This window comes from Argiope bruennichi, chromosome 4, assembly GCF_947563725.1.
Source record: "Argiope bruennichi chromosome 4, qqArgBrue1.1, whole genome shotgun sequence".
Taxonomy (NCBI): domain Eukaryota; kingdom Metazoa; phylum Arthropoda; class Arachnida; order Araneae; family Araneidae; genus Argiope; species Argiope bruennichi.
In genome coordinates this window covers 23,824,829-23,843,993 of record NC_079154.1, presented here as the reverse complement: position 1 = coordinate 23,843,993, position 19,165 = coordinate 23,824,829, and the positions used below count along the sequence as shown (strand labels likewise).

General features: G+C 25.4%; 2 protein-coding genes across 4 annotated transcripts in view; one reads left to right on the top strand and one right to left on the bottom strand.

Annotated features, from left to right (window-relative positions):
* LOC129967098 (protein phosphatase 1L-like) overlaps window positions 1–645 on the bottom strand; it is a 9,718-nt gene extending 9,073 nt beyond the window's left edge. The window contains exon 1 of the mRNA XM_056081770.1: window positions 106–645. Within this exon, the coding sequence (XP_055937745.1) occupies window positions 106–543 (438 nt within the window). The 5' untranslated portion in view covers window positions 544–645. The remainder of the gene's footprint in view (window positions 1–105) is intronic.
* Window positions 311–19,165, top strand: LOC129967097 (cysteine protease ATG4B-like). 3 transcript variants are annotated; one of them, XM_056081769.1, is made up of 14 exons: window positions 311–447; window positions 2,567–2,638; window positions 3,369–3,467; window positions 5,091–5,162; window positions 8,366–8,464; window positions 9,272–9,364; window positions 11,599–11,671; window positions 11,871–11,950; window positions 12,442–12,662; window positions 13,701–13,779; window positions 13,877–14,019; window positions 14,699–14,755; window positions 17,641–17,749; window positions 18,783–19,164. In XM_056081769.1, exons 2-14 carry the CDS (start codon window positions 2,605–2,607, stop codon window positions 18,875–18,877), a joined length of 1,254 nt encoding a protein of 417 aa, XP_055937744.1. In that variant the 5' UTR covers window positions 311–447; window positions 2,567–2,604; the 3' UTR covers window positions 18,878–19,164. The 3 variants fall into 3 exon arrangements, with proteins under 3 accessions (XP_055937744.1, XP_055937743.1, XP_055937742.1); XM_056081768.1 differs by lacking the exon at window positions 311–447 and adding an exon at window positions 871–1,128; XM_056081767.1 differs by lacking the exon at window positions 311–447 and adding an exon at window positions 1,638–1,896 and having other exon boundaries at window positions 18,783–19,165.

The following is a 19,165-nucleotide window of genomic DNA, read 5'->3' as shown; positions in this document are numbered from 1 at the left end:
AACATGCTTTATGATAACACTAAATAATGCTACAAATTTACAAATTCAGTAATGTAATTTTTTTATTTAAAAAATTACATTACTGAATAAACGCTATAAACTTACCTCTCCACCATGGCCGTCAAATATTCCATATAAACATACTCCAGTTTCTTTATCTTGAATAACACTAAATCTATCTTCCATTTTCGGTCTTCTACCTTTAACAGCATAAACGCAACAATTTTCTTCTTTCAATTCCCATGTATCACGATCTCGAATGAATTGGACGGTATTGACTAGAAGCGATCGTTTAACTCGCGCGGAAAAATAATACGATAAAAACCTTCGTAATAATTCAATTGACTGGTAAAGAATGAAAGCAAATGTTATAATAGCAAATATGGTTAAGCATATTTCTAATTTAGAAGTTTGAATGCAGCTTTGATCGAAAAAAAGATTAGAAATGTAAGTAAATGGAAAGCTCCAAAATACACCAGAAACTAAGCGAAAATATTTCAAAGCAGCTTGATAAAATGCCAAATCTTCTGATTCTTCTTCCATAGTTTTAGTTAAAAGTGAAAATGCGAAATAAAAACTGTTTGTTTTCTACAGTAAACAAGTCATTGAGCTTCCATGCTTTTGATTTGTTTCATAGGTTATTGCATGTTGCCACTCAAAATAGAATGGGTTATTACAATTTTTTTATCCACAATTTATCCCTCTTTGCATTTTATAAATTTAATTTTTTTCTAGATTAAAAATAAATTGGTAGAAATTCATTAATTATTATAATATGTTATAGTAATTTTTTGGTAACTGTTTATATATAGATAGATATTATCAATGCGTGAAATTTTAATTAGATATTGCACTTGTTTTGGTAATCTAATCAAAGGAGTTGTCAACACACTTTTGCGTGTACTTGCCCATCTATTTGCAAAGGAATTAATTAGTCTTAGACACACAATTTTTGGAATCTAAAATATAAATTATACAGTTAAAGCTTACTGACAATGGAATAAATTAATAAAATATACATTTACTCTTATCTGAAATTTATTTGCACGTTTTTACTAAACTTATTGTTTCGTTTTATATGGATTCGTTTTGTTTACGAAGATTGTTTTTATGATAAATAGCATTCAGGTGCTTAGAAATTTTTTTTCACTTAACATCCATTGTTATTAATTTGATTTCACATAGATTCAACTTAATGACAATGCAATTTTTCAGATATTCATAGAAAATTAAAAGCGTTTCTGTTGATTAATTATGTAATATTAGTTTCATTTTCGCTTTTTTTTACAATTTTTACTGTTCTAATTATGCAAAGAAAGTTATTCAAATTTTCTTATTAAATATTAGAATTGGTAGTCGAATTACATTTATAATAAATTGTCAATCTCATACTTGGAATCAAAGAAGTTTAAAATTAAATATAAACTTTATTGAGCTCACTTGTCTATTTTAATGGATTTAAATTTTTTAAAATTTACAACATTATTAAACATTTTCTAGATTTTATGTATGTTATCTTCTTTGATAAGGCTATTTACATCTGAAACAATATTAAATATTAGAATGTATGGCCGTAAAAATTTATTCTGCACAAAAGGATGACTAATTTTTTTAAGTCCGCATTTGTTTATTGCTTTTTTTGTTTCTCAATTATAAGAAAAATCATTCAAGAAATTATATTATTAAATTTAAGTGAATGACATAAAATTGTCCATAAAGATACAACCAAGTGATTATGTATAGGTATTCATAATTGCCTAGTGTCCAATTCAGAAAAACCTCTTAAATATTTTTATATTACTTTGTTGAAATATCAAAGAAAAAATAGTTGTTCAAAACTGAATTCTGGTCCTTATTTAGAGAGGAATTTGGACATATGGATGCTATTTAAAGAGAGTAAATATTAACTTTTATACTCTTCATCAAATTATTTACTTTGAAAAATCTATAAAAGAAAATAAACTTATAGTGCACTGATCTTAAAAAAGAACCTTTAGAATGTAGAATTTCAGTCCTTTTAATTATTAACTAAACAAGCATTTTTGGTTATTAAAAAATAAGAGCTAAGTTATTGTTTATCCTGTTTTTGTAATCTTTATATTATTAGTATAAAATTTATATTGCTACTTTTAAAGCTTCAACTGTTTATTATGTTCCTTAAAATATTTTTTACAATTAGATCATGAATCATTTCTTGGATTTTATCAAATCAGTAATTTTCTTTAGTGAATTGAAAGTAATAATAAAATTTAAATGACAACATAATACATAACCTTATTAAAATTCCAATAGTATGTAATAAATAAATTGTACAAATTATGAAATATACTTTGCATCAACTTCATAGCTTATATTTGCAAGTCTTCAAGAAACCTTTGTTGCTAACGGAGATTTCATTAAATGCCATTAATTAAGAAGTTTACTTACTTTTATTACAGTATTTATTAGCTGTTTTGATCTTTCATTATCTTTATATTCTATTTTCAATAATTGCACTTATAATAAAAGAAAATTTTTAACTGTTTTAGTTGAATTTCATTTTAAAAAGTTAATTTTATTTTTATAGGAAAAGATTTTTATGGGGGAAAACACATTATCTCTCACATGGAATTGTATAACTTTTTCTCTGGTGCAAATGGTGAGTATTAATATCTTATAGTACTGCGTGCCAGTAACTAACTGGAAAAAAAATCACAAAACTTGTCATGTTTATTGTACCTATTGATTTATTGCCAAAAAAATCACTAAAGATGTCATGTTATTCTATTGATGCAATTAAGCCAAAAATTTGCCCCTTGCTAATGGCATACAGTTAATACACAAATTCCATTTAATATATTTTTTCTTATATAATAATCTTAAAAATAAGTACAATCTTTTTTTTTTTTTTTTTATAAAACTTTCTATATTTAAAGAAAAAAAATAATCTGCTCATACAGTTATTAACTTATCATCAAATTTATGTTCTGTTAATTAGTTCAATATTTTGTTTGATGTTTCAACCATGGAAAAATATTGAATGCAGTAATATGTCTTTGATCTTGATTTATTAGTCTTGCAAGTATTATCATTTTTAATTATTACCTTAAAAATTATATGCAATTATAGAAAATAGAATGATTTTTTTTTTAAATTTATGAGCTTTATTGATAATATTGTTAAAGTTGTAAATTTTATTCTGTTTCAATATTTAAGTCACTTTATGTTCAACTATATAAAAGTATTGTTTTTGTGATTCATGTTTTCATAAAACCCTGACTGTCCTATATATCTATCTAGTTGCAGCATTATGAATTAGTTTGCATATATTTGTTTAAAAATTCTTCCTTTGTATGGTATTTTGGTTATATGAATTTCTTGCTTTTTAGGTCAATCAGCTAGTATAATTGCTAAGAAAGAATTCAGTGATTTCCCTCCTACTTTTGACAACATATGGATTTTAGGTAAAGAATATCACGCTTTGCATGGTAAGTATTAATTTGTCTGAATTTCCATTTTAAAAGCATCATACTGCACATATTAGCTTGGAAATTTGATTTATTTATAAAGCATTTTGTTTAGTGCTTCCCCCCCCCTTTAACCTTTCGAATGATGTAACCAGCTCATTCTATTTTTATATTTATTTCAAAAGTGAATAATTCATATTATAAATATATTTTTTCAATATCATGCAGAAAATATCCTTAACTTTCAGAGACATGATTAAATACGAAAGAGTTTTGTTTATTTATTTTTTCTAAGCTGAATGATAAAAATAATTGGGCACTCAAAAGGACAAACCTCAAAACTTTATGCAAACAGTATAGATGCTATTTGCACAGATTTCTTTCTCTCCCCCTGCTCCCCCCTATAAAAATAAGTGATAAAATTGCTATTTTTTAATTGACTGAATTTTATTGCCTAATTCTTGGATGAAATTTATTTTAGCAGATAATTTTGCTGACTTGCCGTTTTCACTGATTTTATATGTGATAAATAGATTGATTGCTATTAAGAGAAGATATTAATAGTAATTGTTTATGGAGTTGAAGGAGTCATATACCTTGTGTTTGTATAAAGAGGGGAGGAGGAATTTCCCCTGTTTTTTCATAAAAGTCCCATTTTTAAAGGATGCTTGCAATTTCCTTTGGAACTTAAGATTTGGTTGAATATGGAACAGTTATATATAAACAAGAAATTGGATTAAAAAATAGATTTTTATCTTATTGAAAATCAAGAGGAGGATTTTATGTTTTAATGAGAGAAAAAAAAACTTTGATTCAAATCTAGAATAGCTAAGTAGAGTCTTTCTAGTTAAAGAATGTTGTTCATATTTTAATTATTTATAATCACATATGATGTTTTGTTATTTAATCATTCATTACGGAGGAGATTTTATTTATTGAATATAATTTTTTAAATAGAGACTTAGAAGCAATAGAACATAGTAAAACCATTTAATAAAATTTTCGCATAAATAATTTTCTCACTTATGAAGCCTTTATGATATGGATTTAGGAATATATATATGTAGCTCCCTTTCTTTTTATGTTTTGAAAATGTATCTGTGTTAGTCATTTTGACTCTTTGTATCCTTACCTACTTACTTTTAATGGATTATTCTGCTTGTTATACATTAAAGGATACAAATGGGGCAAAAGAGTATAACTTATTACAGAATGTTTAGAGATTTTGCAATTTTGCCATCTATAGATAGTTTAATTCTTAATGGCTCAGTGTTACCATTGACTGTAAATATATATATGTATATATATATATATATATATATACACACACACATTAAAGAAGTTGCTGTTATAGCATTCATATCAGCAATAAGGAAACAAAGGAAGTTCTCTTTGTTTCCCAATTTTTATTATCAATCTATATAAATTCTTTCATAGTAAGAATATGTATTAATTATGTAATAATCTATAAATAGTCAGTCGTAGATCATCATTCACATTTGTAGGATTCATGTAATAAAATGAAACAATCTGACAGTTACAGTGATGAATTTTTTCATTTTTGAATTGTGTTTGTAAAAACTTCCATTGAAATTTTTTATGTGATTTATATTTTTATTTGATGAATTTCACTCTCTATTTCAGATTTAGAAGATTTAAGGACAGTTGTGAGAAGCAAAATATGGTTTTCATACAGAAGTGGCTTTCCACCTATTGGTATATAAAAATTTAAGTTATATTCATTTTTTCATGTTATGTACATTTTTTTGACATTCAAATAAATATAAAATGACATTAAAAATATATAAATAATATTCATATTTTGCTGTTATATTTATGCTGATTCGTGTGTGCTGTCAAATTCTTTTCATCTCTTTGAACTAAATTATTTAAATTGCTATACCTTGTAATATAACAACTCTAGATCTCTATGCTAAGAAAACATATCAAGGTTGCCACGCTACTAAGAAAATAAGGTAAAACATAGGAAATTTTAAAAGGAAAATTTTAAAATTTTCATAAAAACAGAGAAAATACAGGGAATTTTAAGCTTTAGACTTTTTATCATCCAAATTGTGCCAAGATTGGAAGAATAACTGATCATTGTCACAGCTTCCAAAAACGAAACAATACCATTTGTATAATGGGAGACTCGCCACTTTTCTCTCTCCCTTTTTTTTCCTGTATAAATCATTCCAGTTTCGATTTCAAGACAGTTGTTCTTTTTCCTTGAGATTCCAGAATTGCAGCTAATGAGCATTCACGAGACTTCTGCAGTTGCACATAAGAATAGAATACATATCTCTGGCAAGATTAGACAGCCAGTTTGCAGAAACAGTGTGGTGGTGTTTAGTCTACCATGTTTGATTTATTGAATGATTTATTTATTATTTGAAAAAATGTGAGTTTATTCAAAGTAGATTAAAGAATATTTTAAAATCAATGAGCTGCTCAAACTCCATATGCAATATGAATTGGATGGATAAAAGAAACAATCTTTTTCACATGAAAGGAAGATAATAAGCCTAAGTAAGAAACAGGCACATACTAGTCAAAAGAAGAAAACATACAAGTCTTGTTGAGAAGGTGACTAATATACAAACTTGTTGCATCGCCTTCATCCTTTAATTCATTCAATGATATATCAGAAATATTTTCACATATGTTCAATGAAATTGAAATAGCTAAAAAATGTACGTTAGGCCATACAGAAATGTTGTATCTTATTTGTTACAGATTAGGTCCATTAGCTCCATGAAACTGATGATTGAAAAATCGGCCAAAATTGATGCCCAAATACTTAAATTTGCAAAAATGAGTAAATAAGAAAGAAAAAATTTGTGATATTTATGTTAAGTGATTTTTAAATGATTTATATCATGATAATAAAAATGTTTTGTGTTTTATTTTGACCGAGTCCTTAATTTTGTGCGACTTACAATTCAAGAGTATGAGAGATTATATATCCACCTCCTCACTATATAAATTTTATTTTGCTAAATTCTAGGTAATAATTTTTTTTCTGTCTATAAATATAAACCTTCTTTTTGTATGCTATTATTTCAAATAATATTAAATTATTTCTTCCTTTCCTTCCCTTTACCACTCCTTAAAACCATATTCCATTCTAACTAGCCTATGAGTGTTATTCGCACATTTTCTCATATCATGAATAAATCTACAGAGAAAGCACAGGATTTTTTTTTTCTTCCAGATTTGAATGGCAACTCTGATATATATAATAAATTATATCTGGTAAGGCATCGAGAGAGAAATTCTTTTGAAATAAAAGTTTTATATGCTTCTTTTGGATTAAGCAGAATGTTCCTTTTTTTTTCCCTATGGTTTTTTAAAACTTTTTGGTAAATCATGACTGATTGATTTAACAAAGAGCTACCCAGGTGACACATTTTGCAAAGTAAGGCAGAAAAAGCAGCTTTATGAAAATATTTAGAGCCTGTATAACTTTAAGGGCATTTATTTGAAATTTGACTGGTCAGACATTTATTTTAATCACTTTATTTTCATATGATACTGCAGCTTAACATTGGACAGACAAAAATTAGTAAAATCCTGTGGAGGATGGAAAAACGAATGAACTCAGAAATTAAATGAAATTTATTTTCAAGTCACTAGATAATAATTAATTTTAAGAATGCAGATAAATAAAATTTATTACATATAATAATGATTGAATGTATGAAATAATGATTAAAAAGAATGATTGAATGATTTAAAAGATTAAAAAGAATTATAATTTTTTAAAAATAATGATTCAATTTTAATTCAATTTAAAAAGTTCTATTTCCTACTAATATGTATATTTTTTTAAGCAGAAAATTATTTATTTTGTATTAACTAAAATATATTTCGTGTTGTTTTTCTGAGTCAGTATGTTGATTTATTTCATAAAAAAATGCATACTCTTCAAAAATTTGTTTTAAGTTTAAAATAGTAATAATAATAATTTCTCAGTTAATAAATTTCATTTTTGTAAAAATAAGTGATTTATGTATGTGATTTTATTATATAGTGGCAGAAGTGATTAATTATTGTTTTCTGAAAAATGTATTCATATAAAATTAATTAAGTTTTTTCATTATCTTCATCATATATATATATATATATATATATATAATGATATTTTAACTCTAATTTCAGTTTAATTAATTTTCAAGATTTTATCTTAATTTAGCCCATAATAACTTCATTTAAAATATTCTCTTATTTCGTGATCCAATTCCACTGTCTCTACTTAATTAATTCAAGAGAAGCTTTGTTAAATTGCTGAATCAGCTAAAAGCCTAACTTGCCCACACTCCACGTGAAGAGCCAAAATACCGCTGATCAGGCAAATTCTTTTTAAAATCTCCCTGTGTTTCCCCTACCTTGTCCACACATGTAATGAAAATCCCTATCGAAATCTCATAATACATTAGCACTGTAAAGAAATATTTTCCCTATCAAAATCATAGGTTATATAAGACCAGGGATAAAATGTCCAAGAGCTTTTTCCTCATTCCTTTTCTGTGTGCTCATCGCTTGTACATATGTCTGCTTCTTCAAAGTGAAATAAATGACTTCACGAAATTAAAAGTATCTTCACTGTCTTCAAACTGCATTCTGCTTCACATAAAATAATGCTTACATATATATATATATAATTACATAATAATGAGTTTGCTCATTCATATGTAGTTATTATGAGTTTACTCATTATTTGCTATTTAGAATAAAATAAAAATCCTGTAGTGTAAGCTTAAGGATGCAATTTATATATAGTAACTACATTTTTATCTTTTTATAAAACACAATTAATTCATAAACTTCAATACTTAGAAATTATGATTCATATTCTTTCATGCTGTGTCTTGAATTAAAGAATAATTATAATATAAAAATTAATGCTTTTTGAATAGGTGGCACTGGTCCTAAAACAGATAAATATTGGGGGTGTATGTTACGATGTGGCCAAATGGTGATGGCTGAGGCTTTGATATGCAGGCACTTAGGAAGAGGTATTGTTTGCAGATGTTTTTGTGTTTACATATTCTTTTTATGCATGTATGTGAATTTCTTTAAGGGATTTTTTTTACTTCTATTTTTCAAATATGAATGTGTTTATGCATGTCTTAGTTATTAGAAGGACCGCGTTAAACTTGTGGTAAGGTCTCGGCTTCAGAACCGGAGGGTTTCAGGTTCGAGACCCGATTCCACTGAAGAACTGTCGTGTAAGGGGGTCTGTTGCACGTTAAATCCGTCCTGACCAAACGTCCTCCCGCTGGTGTGGAGAGGGGGGTGCCAGCTCAGGTGTCGTCCTCGTCATCAAACCACGCTTCAAAATTACAAGGTCCGTCCCAAAATAGCCCTAGTGTTGCTTCAAACGGGACGTTAATATAACTAAACTAAATTAGTTATTAGAAATTTCAGATTCCTAGACATAAAAAAATTGAAATTTTTGTGAACTGAAATATTATCTACATTTTTAAATAATTTTAATAGTAAAAAAAAAGATTTTGATATAGCATAATGTCAAATAAATTTATGTAATATATGATTCACAGGCACCTAGAATTATGTGAATCACTCTAGTGTAAAATTGAGGTATAACAGTATATATTTTTCATTGTTTTTGTGAAAACCAATAGTTTTCATTAGTATTTTTATTATACATTTGATTTCATATATAAATGCTTTTTAAATTTTGCAATGAGGATATACCATTCTGTTATACTTTTAATAATTAAATAATATCATCTTTTCAACACAGTCATCATTTAAAAAAAAAAAAAAAAAAAACTACCTGATATTAATTTAAATTATAGGTTGGACATGGAATCCCATTGATCCAGTTTATATGGACATTTTGAAAATGTTTCAAGATAAGAAAGATTCTCCATATTCGATTCATCAAATTGGTAATTTTACATATTTATTTATATTAATTTTTATGAATCAACCATAAAATATATTTAAACTAATGTTTAATTATTGTTGTTGCTGGCACATATTTAGTATACTTGTTTTCTTCAAAATTTTTATTTCTGAAAGATTACTCTTATTAACTACTCTAGTTCCATTAATTTATTTTTATCTTTTTAATCTGAAGTAATAATATTGATATTATCCGTCACTCTGTTGTTTGGCATTTAATTTATTATTAAAAACATATTTATTGTAAGGTTTCTTTAGAGAATACCTTAAATAACAGCAGTATTTTTTGAAAGTTTGAAAATATTGTGATAGCCATAATTAAAATAGTATGTTAATTAAAATAATTTATAACTATGCAAAATATAAAATGAGTGATTTTTTCTTATATAATGCAAATAAAAGTTATTGCATAAAAAATGTAAAGATTTTGTTTACATTTATAATCCATTGTTAAAAATATTTGTCTATTATTGCAGCTTTATATTGTTTTTTGTTTTTTTTAGAATGTTTCAAAAAGCTAAACAACCTTCAGAAAAATTGCAGAAGTGAATAATTATACATTTGAAGCATTGACAACCAAAATAGACACACTCCTAATTTTTGTCAAGTTGATCTAGGCATCATATTAAAAAAAAAAAAAAAAAAAAAAAATTTCTTTTTAAATTGTGTGGATAAAATTCATTCCAAATATGATACAATTAACTCATTCTTAAAATTAAATAACATAGTTAAGTATAATATAATTGATAAATTTATAAATTAATTCATTAGCATAATAAGATTGCAGATCTGAACATGAGAATGCAGTCAGATGAAAACTATATTTACATGATATAAAATTTGATTTAATCAATTGTCACTAGAGCATATTGGGTTATGTATTCCACATACTGTTTCAATTATCAAAATTGTTTCTCTTCACCAATTTAAAGCATGTTGTGGTAAAAAAGGTATCTTTTGAATTCTTTTAATGAATGCTAGTATAGCTTTCTCAATTTATCTAAACAATTTAAGTTAAAAGAAAAAGCATCATAACATCTCGGATATGAAATTCTCTTACACTTTTTATTCCAATTTTTCAAAGTTAATCCATATAAATTAATTTCACCTTAGTCACCTTAACTTTCCATTTTTGTAACAGTTGCTAAAAATAGCAAATAAAAAGACAAGATAATTGTATGCTAATATCAAATACTTTAGAATACAAATACAAAGGATGATTGTATTCTAACATCATATGCTGTATATAATGTATATAAATTTTATGTATGGTCTTGTCAATTTTAATTGACCTGATCATACATAAAATTTTTTGGGGGAGTGTTATGTTATATGCAAAAAATAAAATCTTTTCAGATTTTTTTTTTTTTTTTCATATGCTCCTTTTTATTTTTAATTAAAACAATCGAAGACTAAATTATTTTTGAGTGGAGATAGAATGTTTGAAAGCTGTATGTGAGTTTGCTGTTATCAGATATATTTCAGCAACAATGTGAAATTGGATAATCCTATAAATTAGTCAGTACATAATAAAGCACAGTTAATAATAAAAAAAAAATCTGAAACATTGCCTTGTTTAAATTAAGTGATGAATGGAATTTTGTGTAGTGCAAGAACAGTTTTTGTCTGTTATGTATTGATCAGAATGACAACTAGAAATGATAGTAGTATCTCAGAATAGAGTAAAAGTGTATGTATCAGCAAAATTGAAAATGCGTTTAGATCTGATGTAAGAGGAAAATCAAAAGAAACTAAAACATAAGCAGCAGGTGGCGAATAAAAATTCAAAGTAATTTTTTTATTCTTACTGTAAAAGCTGATTATTCAGAAAGTGAAAAATTGTTATATGAATCAGTTAAGAAATGTGTAGAATTTCATGTCTATTTATATTGATTATTGAATTATATATTTTTTTAATCTTTTATGTAAATTTATAAATGCATAATTTGTTATTCATCTTTAACGCTAAATTTTTCATTTTTACAAAGAAGTTATATTTAAGTTTGAACTAGTTATATATTAACAAAAATCTTTTTTTTTAATACTTATCATTAAAATACACAAAGAAATCAAAATGTATATCAAGATAGATTGTTTTTATCTCTTTCATGCTTGATTTATCTCTTATATTTGTCATCTTTTTTCTTCAAATTTGAAATGTGTTGAAAAAATTGTTTTTATTGATTATTAATATAATTTAAATACACTTTTTTTTTAGCACAGATGGGTGTCTCAGAAGGCAAAGCAATTGGTCAATGGTTTGGACCTAATACAGTTGCTCAGGTTTTGAGGTAATAAATAGTTTAATGAATACATATTGATCTAAAATAAAATAATTTTTATATACTTTTAAAATTATATTTTTGATTAGTAAATGAAAAAGCATAAAATTATTTTGTAGGAAATATATACCTTTTTTAATTATATGTGTCTATTAAGTTACATAAAAATATATATTATTTTTTTTCCATTTGCTTTTAAAATTTGAAGAAAACTGTCTGTGTATGATAAGTGGAGTTCCTTGGCTGTTCATGTTGCTGCTAATAGCACTGTAATTCAATCTGATATTAGTAAGTTCTTAGTTTATTCTTTTTAATTTTATTTGCTTTATATATTTTATTGTTCTTTTCAAATGTGCACTGAATATGAAACATTTTTATTGATTTATTATTATTATAACTATGAATGTGAGTAGTTATATATATATATATGTTTCCTCTTAATTTATCTTTTGAACCACACAAATCAATAAATTCATTGAAATATGTGGCATTATGTTGTCTGAATCATTTTTTTTAAATTTATTTTAGATTGATATTTATATTAAAAAGCAATATAAATAATCAAAGTATATTTAAATTTTTGTATTCTTGAATGTATTGAAATTATTTTTGAATCAGGTTTTTTAATTTAATTTAGATTTGATGTACTAGCAAATAAAAGACTAATAGTATATTTTTTGATAGATTTTAAAGCTTTTTTTTTTTGTTCAAATTTGTTAGTATTTTTGAATTTTATATTTTATATTCTATATAGTTTTGTGATTTTATTTCTTTTATAGGAACTCTATGTCACTATCAGCCATCATCTCCAACGCCTAGTCCTTACCTTAAATCCTATAATACAATTTGGTATACAGATTGTGTCGATCAATCATGTCCTCGATGGCAAGCTGCATCATTAACAAATACAGACTCTGTTTCATGGAGACCCATGTTATTATTTATTCCACTCAGGTTGGGGTTGTCTACTTTCAATCCTATTTATAGTAAATGCATTAAGGTAAGGCTGGTTCTCATGCGCGAAATTCTATGTTGTGTTCTAGAAAATGTTAATTGATATTGTATAGTGTTACGGCTGCATGTAATTTGCATGTTTGTGACTAAATCTGTTTAAAATATCTTAATTAGTTTGTTTAGAAGTGATGAAGAATACTTTAGAAGCATCACTTTACAATGATGTACAAATTTATTTAAAAGGATTCTAACTAACATAAAGGATAAATCAAGCATGCTCAATTTCACTCAACAAATGCTTTACATCTCAATATATTGTTGAAAAATTATGCTATGTGTGAATGATGTAGAAATATAAATTAAAATAATTAAAATTGCAAAATAAGTTTATTAAGCAGTGAGCCATATTTTTTTTTTTTTTTTATAGAAACACTCAAATGCTTTATCTTTGTAAGTGTTAAGTGTATAAAAGATCCAGCTTTTCACAGTTTCTATTATGAGCATATAAGCAATTTATGTTGAGGTCTGCAATTGTTTGGAAATTATTCACTTGTCCTTGTTTATACAATAAACCCACATCTGCCGTTATCATAACATTTTTGAGTGGAATAGTGACCAATGTTGCCTAATTTGTTCCTTTAACATCCATTATTAATACGCACTCATGACATTCCATCTTCATATTTCTTCGTAAAACGGATTTGTTTTGGTATATTTGACCTATCTTTGAAATTAGATGGAATCTTTTCAATTTATGTCTACTATCAGTTAATACTATTTGTCCTTTTCTTATATTGTTTATCTTATACAGACAAAGTATAATCATACTTATTTTCCTGAAATTTTAGAAAAAATAGTTACCCTTTTTTGTATTATTTAACCTCATCTTTCTTTCAAAGTTTGCAAACAATTATTTACTTATCATGATAAAATAAAAATATAGGAAATAAATTTGAGCAATTTAATCTAAAAGACAAAAATTTTATGAAAGAATTATGAAAAAGTATTTCTAAAAGTTTTAATGATTCTGTCTTGTTTTTAATGAAAGCATAGTGTTATTTAATTTTTGTGTTTTTTCTGACAGAATACTTTCACTATGAAACAAAGTCTTGGGATTCTTGGTGGAAGGCCTAGGCATGCTGTATGGTTCATTGGATATACAGGTTAATTTTATTTCTTTGCTTTGAAATTCTTTATTAGCAGTATTTTTAATTAGTGGAAAAAACATACACAGAAATCTTATGCTTACTTTTTTTTAAGGGAACGAGCTCATATGTTTAGATCCACATGTTACACAGCCTACAGTAGATCTGGAAGACAAATTTGATGATAGCTCATACCATTTACCATTGGGAGGTAGCAAACGCATGCACATTTCCGATATAGATCCTTCAGTAGCCTTAGTAAGAAAATCTGTATTTATTTATATTTTTATGCTTTAATTCTCTTTTCCTAGTCATGCTGTTTCATCTAACTATATAATTAATAATAACTATAACTAACTATAATAACTATATAATTAATAATAACTATAACTAACTATATAATTAAGAATTCTTTTGTATAAAATGAAAAAAAATCTTAAATGCTAATTTTCCTCAATTTTTTTTATCTTAAAATTTCAGATTTTATTATTCTGAATTTGAAATTTATTATGTATTTCAATTATGATTTCAAATATTTTTAAAATAAAATGCATAGAAATGGTGTTTGAGTAGAATTCTTTATTTTAATAAGCATCATAAGCTACTGTAAACACATTAAAGGTGTTTAAAATAATTATTCCATTTTTTAAATATGTCTATTAAATAATATGCCTTATTTTAAATAGATTATTTTAAAATATATTGTTTAAATATATGAATATCTTTCTTTTCACATAAAACTTATTTAATTGAATAAAGCATCAATTTATCTTTAATTACATAATTATACATTTTTAATTACATGGAGAGGACAAAGGCTGAAATAATATATAATAAATAAAATTTTGTCTATTAATTTTTAAAAGTGGGTGCATTTTTTCTCCATAAATCATATTATATGCTTATTATTCATATTAAAATTTATTATGCATTTCAGTGTTTTTACTTTGATACAGAAGAGGATTTTGATGACTGGTGCCAAGAAGTGAATAAGGTAATTATCTAATTATTATTTTAGTTAACTATTTTTTAAAAACATCAGAACTTTTCTCAAAGTTTTTCACATAGGAAACATGCAAAATTCATATCTATAGATGAGACATGAAGTTATTTTGGACAATAGAAATGTCACTTCTTTCTGTTTGAAAAAAAAAATTATTCAAAATGTTTTAAATAGTTTACCTACTTTTTAAAATTATAGTTTCTTGGAGAAATAGCTAATTGGAATTAATATAAGTATTCCTGTTTTATACATGTGAAGTTAAATTTTGTTTCAAACTCATTATTTTATATATCCTACTTAAAAATTAACTAGTGATTTAACTTAATAAATTTAGTGTGAATATTACATCTATTTAAAAGCTTTCAATTTTATTATTTCTTTCTCCCCTCTTCTGCCCCCCCTTTTTTTTTCTTTTCCATGTAGATATGCAAAACCAAAATTCCACTGTATTAAAATTTATTTAAATTATGCTAATAATATCCTAAAATAACTATGTTTAACTGTTAGCAAATAATATTTCTTTTGTTTACAGTCAAATTCAAATCATTAAAAAAATCATACTTTAAAATACTTATAATAAGAAAAAAATGTTATTATGCATTTGTTATTTTTTTAATATAAGATATACTTCCCACCTTTGGTGACCAGCATGTTTATTGAAACTATTAATTGTGTTTAATTTCAATTAAATCTTTAATACATATTTTGATATTTGATGTACTTTCAGAAAGTTTTTTAAAAACTTAAAATGGTGGTTATTTTACATGGCAGATTGTTTGCTGTAATGAATTTATCAGGTGGCTTTCAGAAATCTAGCATTTACACAGTGATAAAATCTTCAGCATATGTAATTGATTTGAAAGCAAACTATGTGAGGGACATTCAATGTAAATTCTTTATATTAAGTATAGGCAGGGTTTTCTAGCAAAATATTCAAGAACTTTCTGACTACCATGGCATTGACTATAGATAATTTTAAGGAGTGCCTTTTTCTTATGTATAACATGAGTATTTGAAGAGGAAATATTTTCTTCTCATAATTTTCATTTAATTCAAAAATGTCATCATAACACTAAAAGTTATGTCATCAAATTTCTTTAAAAAAGGATATAGTTATTGAGTCTCCAATCATGTTTATATTTTTTATTAGTAAAACATTTGTTAATAACAGCCAAGCCTAATTGACATTATAAAAAAAGTAATATTTAAATCCAGAAATACTAGTTTATATGAATAAAACTCCTCTGCTACTATTATGATCATTGCCACATCAAATTATTTTTGTCCCTGTATATTTTTCAGAATGTAAGAAGATAAATATATGAGATGTGTGCATATGCAATATATATATATATATATATATATATATATATATATACTAAATAAATTAATCTCCCTCTCTCTCTCTCTTTTTTCAACACATCATAGTCACTATGTCACGTCAAATATCATGTGAAGCATTTTTTTCTAAATATGTTGAAGATTTTGTTTCAGGAAATAGGTCTTTCTTAGGTCTTTTAATTAAAATTCTATCATCCATATTTCAATTACTCATGTTCACAATAAGGAAGACCAATTAATATTAAAATAACTATGTTTTACACAAAAAGGTCAAATTTACTTTGAAGGAAAAAAGATTTTAAACAGTAGAAAAACATATATATGTAAATTTGCATTTGGTCCTGTATGGTTCTATACGGACTGTGATGGTAAAACTGTCTTTGACTCTTCGTCTCTCTGTCTTTGACTCAGTGGCTGCATAGCTACTGCCACTGGTAGATTGACTGCATGTTTATTTTTCTGTTTAATTTGAAGCTTTTAACTTACTTTAGTGTTCTTCTGTCGAATGGCAACGGAGATTGATTCACTGCCATTGAAAATGTAATATGTAATTAGTCAAAGGAAATAAATATGGAAGTGCTGTTATTTTAATTTTACATTTACACATTCTATGTATTTTCCTAATAGAATTAGTTAAATTTATAGAGTTATTCCATAAAAAATTTTGTTGTCTACATTATCTGACATGTAATTGCATCTTGCTGTTTCCTTTTTTTCGTACACTGTTCATTTTATTAAATAGGTTTGGCACAATTATATGTATTATATAAGCATATGTAGCATCATTTAAGCTAGATTGAAACATGCTGATAAAAAAAAATAAAGGAATGATCAGTATAATTATACTGCAAAATTATGTTAATTACCTGGTATATGAAATTTCTTAAAAGAGTTTGGAAAAAAAATGAAAGAAATAAAATCAGAAACTGAAAATCCATTATGATATTGACATTATTATGACAATTTGAAAATATAAACAGAATCGCCATTCTGTAGCATTTAGCAATAAAAAAAACACAAAATAAAAAATGTTATGAAATAAGGAAATAGTGTTAGTTTTATTGGAACTATAAACATTTTTGCAAATTATAAATAAAAAAATTCTTTAAAAAATTGCAAAATATGGCAAAAAAATTTTATATTATAAAATTGATAGTAAAAAATTATTTAAAACAGTGTATAAATAACTTATTCATGCTATAGCAATTTCATAAGTTATTGATAAAAAAATCAAAATTTTGTTAAATTTTTAATTAATTTTTAAAAATTCTCCAAGATGCATATTCTTGCCATTCAAAGTATGCTTGTGCTAAATTTGGTAGCCCTAAGTCCAATAGTCAGTTCTGCAGAGTGCCATTAAACTGACATAATCACTTTTTTTTATTGAGAGTGATAATTATGTTTTAGGATATATGCCCTAAGTGAAGAATATTCGAGATATATTTTAATCAAGCTATTTTAGCACCACATATTAATGTGCTATTGAATTACTCTGAAAATTTATATTAAATGAAAAATTGTCATATTTATTTCAGCTGATAGTGCCTGAGAAGCAACCGCTCTTTGAACTTATAGATGATCGGCCAAGACATTGGCCTCCTTTGGAATTGAGGCCAGATTTGAATTGCAGCAATTGCAGCTTAGGTAAGTTAAAATAAGGATATAAATAATGTGTATTTCACTTATTAAAAGAAGATACAGTTCATAAATATGAAAATAAAGTCTGGTATCATTTCAAAATACTACGTTGTTTTTTTTTTAATTTTAATTTCATTTTTTAATGCAGAATTATTGAGAATTTCAAGACTGCTGATGTAATTTCTGATTCTGCATTCTTTTTGTGCATTATATGTTATGCATTCATATCTATGATTTATTGCATAAATTGTTTTTAGGATATAGCAAGTCAAGTAATAGATTTTTGGCCTTCTAATTCTGTATCTTTCCAAAATGATATATATATAATATTAGAATACCTAACTGGAAAAAAAATGTCATTATTTTAATCTTGTTTTGTTTATTTGCATTCATCTGTGTTTTTACCAGATATACGTTTTCAGCTGAATATACCAAGAATTTTTATTGCCTGGCATATTTATCTTGAACTGCATGTAATTTGATCATATTATAAACACATTATAAACATATTATTCTTATATGTGCTTGATGGTTCATTTTATGATCACATATGTATATATGATGAAAATATCACATATATGACTTGCTTATGTAAAATTATTTTTTATTTGAATTAATATGATACCTTCAGCAGCCAGCTTGCAAGTCTATATAAATTGTTTGGTCCCATTGTTTGTCTATATAAAATCATTGTTAAGATTTTTTTAAAAAAAGCAATCTCACAGCCACAATCACTGTACTGATTTTGCCAATTTTCAGTTCTTTTTAAAGTTAATGATATCTAAATATGCCATCCAGTTTACAACCACTATTCATTTTTGAGAGGAATCTCAAAAATACTATAACATTTAAAATTCTCTCAGGTGAAAAACTGTGTAGAGATATGTAGAGGTCATATGCATTCATATGAAACAAAAATTATCAAAATCGAACTAGTGATTGGGATTGGGTGGCTAGGTTTCCATAAATATATAAATTATTATTCAATATATTTAAAGTATCTGATGTTTTAATTTATATTTTTAAACTATTTTTATAGAATACTACTTTGTGGAACAAGAAAGTAATGCTGATATTTCTGATGAAGATTTTGAAAGTGTAGAATCCATGGTGTGCCTCCCAAAGAATAAATGAAAAAAATATATTAAAATTTTCTTTGGTTGTACTGAAACTCAACATGAAGCTTGGCATAAGCTTAACCTGTACTAATTCTGTTGATTAATTTATATTATTTTGTTACTTTCAAATAATGAAAACTCTTTCAAATTTTATTTAAATGTTGCTTATTTGAAAGAGAGCATAATCAATAGTCTGCCTTATTATTGTTTTTTTTTTTAATGAAGAGGTGAGTGATTTGTGAAAAGCAGTATTCTTGTAATTTATTTTTATACCAAATGCTTATAAATTAAGTTGTGGTCCTGT